At 61.3% G+C, this 6,687-nt stretch overlaps 1 protein-coding gene across 1 annotated transcript in view; it reads left to right on the top strand.

Annotated features, from left to right (window-relative positions):
- CIMAP1C (ciliary microtubule associated protein 1C) overlaps positions 1-2,516 on the top strand; it is a 4,836-nt gene extending 2,320 nt beyond the window's left edge. Inside the window, exons 2-4 of the mRNA XM_006142587.1 lie at positions 140-250; positions 1,262-1,375; positions 1,896-2,516. Coding sequence (XP_006142649.1) covers positions 140-250; positions 1,262-1,375; positions 1,896-2,377 — 707 coding nt within the window. The 3' untranslated portion in view covers positions 2,378-2,516. The remainder of the gene's footprint in view (positions 1-139; positions 251-1,261; positions 1,376-1,895) is intronic.
- Positions 2,517-6,687: the final 4,171 nt, after the last annotated feature.

The raw sequence follows: 6,687 nt of genomic DNA on the forward strand, positions 1-6,687 counted from the left end.
GGGGGGGGGGCGGGGGGGGGGGGGGGGGGGGGGGTTAGCCACTAGAACAAAGGCCTGAGGTTCTCACGGAGCACTGTCTGGGGCTCCCTGCCTCAGACCCAGTGGGCCCAGGCTGAGGGCTGCTCCTATGCCCTCCCAGGTCCAGGGCCTGCCAAGTACCTGCGGCCATCCTGCACGGGCTACGTCGACCACGACACCTCCATGTTCCAGGAGCCGGCCTACACCCTGCACAGCCGGCACTCGGAGAAGCGTGAGCCGTTGCCACCCCTGTCCCCACTCCCATCATCCCGCGAGGTTGTAGAGGCGTGGAGTCCTTCTCTGCCGCCAGAGGCCTGCCCTCAGTGGGACACTCCAGTGGCCTCTGGGCCTAGAAGGATGCCAGCAGGAAGCCCAAGTGGCCCAGCTCTCCCGAGAGGGCTTTGCAGGGACGCTGGGCTGCCCGAGCAGGGTCTCCTTTCTGTCTGCCATTGGCTGCTGTGGGCTGCCAGCTCTGGCTGCCATGTTCTCTGGCTTCACTTGCTACAGTGTCTGGGTGGAAACAGCCAGGGTGGGGCAGCCGCCTGAGCTTCCCAAGTGGCCTAGAACCTTCTGGAAGGGCAGGAGCAGAGGGCCACAAAACACCTGGGGCTGCTGGGCAGGGACAGCAAGAGGAGAGACGGGGTGTGTATCGGGTCTGAGATCTGGGGTGCCCACCCTAGGCCCTCCCCAGGGAGATATGCCCCCTTTGGCAGGGGAACCCCAGGCCGGGGTGGGCCCTTCCTTGGTAAGCGCATGGGGGCTCTTATTTCCGCTCGGTGCCCATCCCTGACCAGCAGCTAGTTTTCTTCTTTTCTTAACGGCCAGAGGGCGCGTGTGCTCAGAGACAGAGGGAGGGGAGGGAAGAAGCACCCCAGTGGGGCCCGATCATACCATGCTCTCTTCTTTTCCCCGTCCCCCACCTGTCAGGAGTTGGGGTACCCACGCACGTGCACCTGGTGTGTTTTCTCAAGCCACCGGGGCCAGCGTGCCAACGCAGTCAGCCCTACGGGGCCTGGCTTCCCTGGCCGCCCGGCCCTGGGCCTGGCCTGACCGGCCGTTACTTTCCCTGGTCCCGGAACAAGGCAGGTCCTGTGTTAAAGCCCCATTTCAGAGATGAGGAAATCGAGGGCCCCGAACACCCAGGAGCCAAAGTCGCCTGCAGGGAGCCCCTGCTCGTCTGGGGGAAGGAGGGTCTCGCCCGGGGCAGCTCCTGGGCTGAGGGGCCTGCTCGCCTGTCCTGCAGGGATTATGGACACATGCAGCCCCGGGCCCTGCTACTTCCTGGATCCCAAAATAACCCGGTTCGGAATGTCCAGCTGTCCGCAGGTCCCCATGGAGGAGCGGCTCTGCAGTCTGCGTGAGAGGGCCGGTCGGCTGGGGCGGGTGGGCGCAGAGCCCCCGAGCAGGGCAGAGCCCCCAGCCTGGCAGAGGGTCGCGACTCCCCTGCCGGGCGGTGTCCATGGTGCTGGCATCTCCCTGCAGTGTCACACCAAGACACGGAAGTCGGGGCGCTGACATCTCATGTCTGTGTCCCGGTATTTCTGTCTGGAAGCCACCGTCATTATGTGCGTGTGGCAGAGTGACGTCATGACGTCACGGGCTCTGGTGCCTACAGGGCTGTCGTGCGAATGAGCTCACAAACTGGCACTCACAGGGCGCGAAGGTCATCGCAACCCTGAGGGTATTTAGATCAGTGCCCCGCTCTGGTCATTTTGCTGTCCCCCTCCCTGCCCATGGCCTGGGCGGGGTTGAGATGGCTCCTCCCCACACCTCTGGCTAGCCAGGACCTCGACCCCCTGCCTGGATCCACGGTGGGTACAGAACAGCTGGGTCCCAGCCCTGAGACCCCTCCCCATGACCCCTCTGCTTACTTCCAGGCCTGAGCCCCACCCCGGCCCCCTGTCACTACCACCTTGAGAAGATCCAGCCACCTGGGGAACGCAGGGCTCCCCAGTACACATTCGGCTACCGCTGTCCCTACAGAGTGGGGGACCCCAACCCGGCCCCCAACCAGTACCAGCTGCCGTGCTCGCTGGGGCCCCACACGCCCGTCAAGCGAGCATCCCCCTGCTACAGCCTGGCCCCTGCAGACAAGAACTGGTTCTATAAGGAGGACGTGGCCAGAGGCCCTGGCCCGGCCACGCATGCCCGGCCCGAGCCGTCTGTCTACCAGAACCGCAGCCCCGTCTACAGCATGGCCAGGCGCTTTGCCTACCCACTGGACCACACGCTACGGCCCGGCCCTGGCACCCATGAGGTTCAGAAGGTCACCACGCACAAGCCCCGCACCCCGGCCTTCACCATGGGCATCAAGCACTCGCCTCACCTGTGCCCGCTGGTGCTCGACATTCGGGACTGAGTGCCGGCACGCTCGTGCACCCCCACTCCGCCACCCCCAGCCCGAGAGTTATTTTTCTATTCCAGAGATCCTTGACCGAGTTTCGCAGTAGCAGCGCTGGTGCCCGATGCAGGGCCAGCACGCACAGGCCTTAGATAAATATTTTCATGTAGCTCTTCCGTTGTTCTGTGAACGCTTGTGGCTCCTCCTTGCGGCTCCGCTCTGGGTAAAGGGTGGGGGTGGGGTGTGGACAGCGGCAGGTCCCCATGCTGTGCTCGGGCAGCTCCATTCTGACTCCCAGGGCAGGAGGAGGGGCTGCAGCTATGTGTCCACCCTCCAGGGGGGCTCCGAGAGCTAAGTTCCAGTTCCAGCACTGTCACCAGCATGCTGTGTGGCTTCATGCAGCTTCTGCCCCTCTCTGGGCCTCAAGGTCGCCTTGGGACAGTCAGAGGAGGTACACCTGGAAGAGACACAAGTTCCTTCCCGTTCCAAGACTGCGGGACTCTAACCCTTGGCAGTGGCCAGCCCCTAAGTGGAAGTTGGGGTACAGGCGAAGGGGGAAGGCTCGTTCTGATCGCAGGCGGGTGGCGCAGGGGGGAGTCTTCCTGGGGGAAGGACCCAAGATGACAAGGGGAGGCTGAAGGCGGCAGCAGGTGGGACCCAAGGGTGCTGTGGGGCAGAGGCAGAGCTCAGGGCTGGGCAGAGCAGCTGGGCTGTTAGCTGGGATCAGGCCTGGGCGGCAGGGAGGGTCTCAGGCTTCCTTAAAGCGGGATCAGACGAGTGTTTCTGGAAGGTTCTTTGGGCAACGGGAGAAGGCTAACAGGATGAGCAGCGCCTGGAGGGGTCTGCATGTCACATGCTGTCCTCCCTGTCACCTGTAAGCCTCTAGCCCTGCAGTTCCATGCCTGTCAGAGGAGTCTAGGAACGAGCCAGGAGGGGGCAGTGTTGCCTTGGTCTTCAAGTTCAGGCCCACCTGCTCGGGCTTCCCTGCTTTTGGGGGTCAGCTGCCAGCTCCCCTGCTGGTCTCTGGGGAGGCTGGGGTCTCTGGAGCTGGGATTGTCCTTCCTTGGCACTTGGCATCCAAGTCCCTAATTGCCCCTCACCCCCAGCTCCTCTCCTGCTTCCTGGTTCTACCCCAAGCTGCACCACGGGCCAGGGGGAGGCAGACACAGCAGGTGCAGCTGAGGGCAGTGCGGAGGCTGGAGGGTGGGAAGGGAGGGGTGGACCAGCCCCTGCCCATCGCTGAGGCCCTGGCACAGGCCCCACAGCAGAGGGGACAGGAAGAAGGGGCCACCTCGGGACCTGCATACAAAGGCTCATCCTCATTCCTGTGAGTGATTTAAACACATTTTTAATTTTAAATTTTATTAAAAAATACAAAAACAAAAACAAAAACAAACTTAGTACCTCTCTTATGGCATTTAACTCTTTTTTTCTTTTTTGCACTTAATCATTTTTAAAAGGCATTTTGGCTCTTTTTAAAAAGTTTATCGTTTTTATGAGTGAGAGACAGAAAGCAATAGAGACAGAGATCGAGACAGAGAGAAAGAGCACCTCAAAGAAAAACAAACAGAAACACTAAATGTTAGAAAGGAGAGCCTGGGGTCAGACTGACTGGCCTGACTCGGGGCCTGCAGTCCCCACATCCTGTCCGCCCCTGTCCAGGTATGTGTGCCCTGTCCTCCCTACTCCTCAGCAAGGCTGGTCCAGGCAGGCTCCCGGGAGAGCGGGCGAGCTCGCAGCCCCATCTGTCTTGCGGCAGATTAGAAAGATGGCATTTTGCCGACAATGCCATTTATCACAGCGGCTGCAAAAATTAGTGATGCTTGAGCTGAAAGTGCCGGCTGGGGGGGGGGGGGGCGGGGGGGGGGGCCCCAGCCAGTGCAGTCCCAGGTCCCGCAGGCCATCCTCGGACCAGGGGTCCTCCGATTCGGAGCCTCGCCCAGGCCGAGGCCTTCTACTGGAAAGATGAAGGACAGGTCCGGAGTCTGGACATAACTTAGGCCATATGAAAAATTAACGGTCTGTCTCTAAACAAGATCCAGGCTGAGTGTGTGATTAGGGTCAGGATCAAAGCTCAGGGCAGCCAGGGGGGAGGATCCAGGCCCGGTGCATGACCGGGGCCTGGGCTTGTCCTCCCATCTTTCCAATGGCTGGCCTTGGCCTGGGCGAGATGCTGCCAGGGGTCCCAGAGGACCTCTGTCTGTCATTCTGCCGCTGTCGGAGCCCGGAATGCCGGTCACTGCTCTGCTCAGGAGCTGGGGTTGGCGGTCCTGGGCTAGGGGTAAAAGAGGCGTCCAGGCATGCTGTGTCCCTTATCCCAACAGATGTGGAGGTGGGACACATACAGAGGCATGCACGAATGCCCACCTGTCTCTACATGCTATGACACGCCTTGTACGGTATACGCTCCCCAGGAAAACACAGAAACACACGTGTACAGAGACACGCCGCGCACTACAGCCCTCCTGCCCCTGCCCTTTTTCCCAAGCACCTTTTCATTTCACACTCACATCCACATCCACCCAGGCCCACCCACACCTGCGCTGCCCTGGAGAAGCACTGCACACGAACCACACACGTGCACATACATGTGGACATGCAGAGGGGAGCAGGGTGTGGTAGGGGGAGGTCAGGCTCTCTGGACTCTGAAGGAGCCTGGCTGTGCTTCCCAGCCTGGTCCGAGGGACTCCTGGCTGCTCTTGGCCCTCCCATTTGGGGTGCCTCCTCTGGGCAGGGTGCACCCGACTGCGAGAGGGGAGTGCGCATTTTCTGGTCCCCATCCCGTCCCGCAGACAAGCCGGATCCCCTCTTCCTGCACCCAGCCCTCAGAGATGCCCACCGGGGTCCCCCAAGGATGGGAGGGCTGGGACAGGGGCACCTATACTCAGCTTTTCTGCTGTCACTCCCCATGGAACTGGCGGAGCTGGGTGGAAGGCACCCCCGAGTCCCCGTGGGGGTCAGGAGCTGAGTCCTGGCTCCCCTCCTGCTCCCTGGGGCCCTGTCCTGTTCCCTCCCTGTATCCATGCCTCTCCGGCCTGGGGTCCCCTTTCTCCCTCTCTCCCCCTTGCCGCCATGTCCCTCCACCCTGTTTATCCTCTAGAAGAAAGATGGTCATTCTCAACTACCCCCAAACAGCCATCTTGGAGGCCCCGGCCAGAGGAGGGTGGCCTGTGTGTGGGTGTGCGCGGGGTTGTCTGGGAGAGGTCCTGCAGCCTGGGAGGGTGTGAGGGGCTGGGCCCGCGGTCCCCCTCCCCTGCCTTTGTTTGCTTTTTCCTTCGGGAGCCTTCATTTCGTCCTGGGAGATTGGAAGCACGTTTCCCTTCAGGGGAGGAAGGGAGACAAAAGAGAAATAAAAAACTGTCATCCCAGTCTTGTAAACACAGTGTGCAGGCCCAGCGTGGGCTCGGGGAGGCGGGGAAAGGTGCGAGGGAGCTGGGGAGGGGTGGGCAGGGAGGGCTGCCAAGGGGAGGAAAAAGATGAAAGGGTTGATCTGGGATGGTGAAAGGCCGGGAGGGGGAGACCCTATAATAAAGCTAGCAGGGCCCAGGAGGGAGAAGGCCCCCCGCAACTGTTCTAGAGTACTCTCCCCTGCCAGCCTCCGGACACCGAGGTGGCCAAAGGACATTCAAAGTCTCCTGGGTACAAAGCAGTGGCTTCGTGTGTCCAGCACTCGTCCTGTGCCAGGCACGGAGGGACAGAGAGGAAGAGCGACCTGCCCAGTGACACACAGCAGAGGTGGAGGGAGGGGGCCTGGTGCCTGCCTGGGGCTGTAGACTGCAGTCCTCCTCCTGCACAGCATGGAGGCTGGGAAAGAGGTCTGGGGTCTGGCTCTGCTGCCCCGTTGTGTGTCCTTGAACAAGTCTTCCTCTGGGCCATGTTTCCTGGTCCCGAAAAGCAGAGTGTGCTGGTAGCTCTGCGGCTCTGTGAGGTTTGGGGAGGATCAAACGCAGGATGTGATGGGCTGCCCTCTTGTTCTCTTGAAAACCGGCTTTGGGCTTCAAGAGGAGCAAAGACCAGCAGGCTGGGGTGACAAACCGGACCCAGCCCTGCTGCCTCCACGGCTGGAGCCCAACTTCACTTTCTGCTGCCACCCAGTGGCAAGAACTGGGTACTGCAGGTGATGGATTGGAACCAGCTCCCCGGAACCTTGAGTCCACCAGGGGGTAGGACCAGAAGGTGCCTGGGGGGAGTGCTGTCTGGGTCTCCCTGGCCTCACTTTGCACATACTCAAAGAGGGGAGGGAGGGATTTGCTCCCAGGTCCTCCAGGGAAGAAACAGAGACTGGGATTAGATCTCAGGGCGGGTGCATCCCTTTAGCCCCTCGGCAT

The sequence above is a fragment of the Tupaia chinensis genome, unplaced genomic scaffold, assembly GCF_000334495.1.
Source record: "Tupaia chinensis unplaced genomic scaffold, TupChi_1.0 Scaffold000078_1, whole genome shotgun sequence".
Taxonomy (NCBI): Eukaryota; Metazoa; Chordata; class Mammalia; order Scandentia; family Tupaiidae; genus Tupaia; species Tupaia belangeri.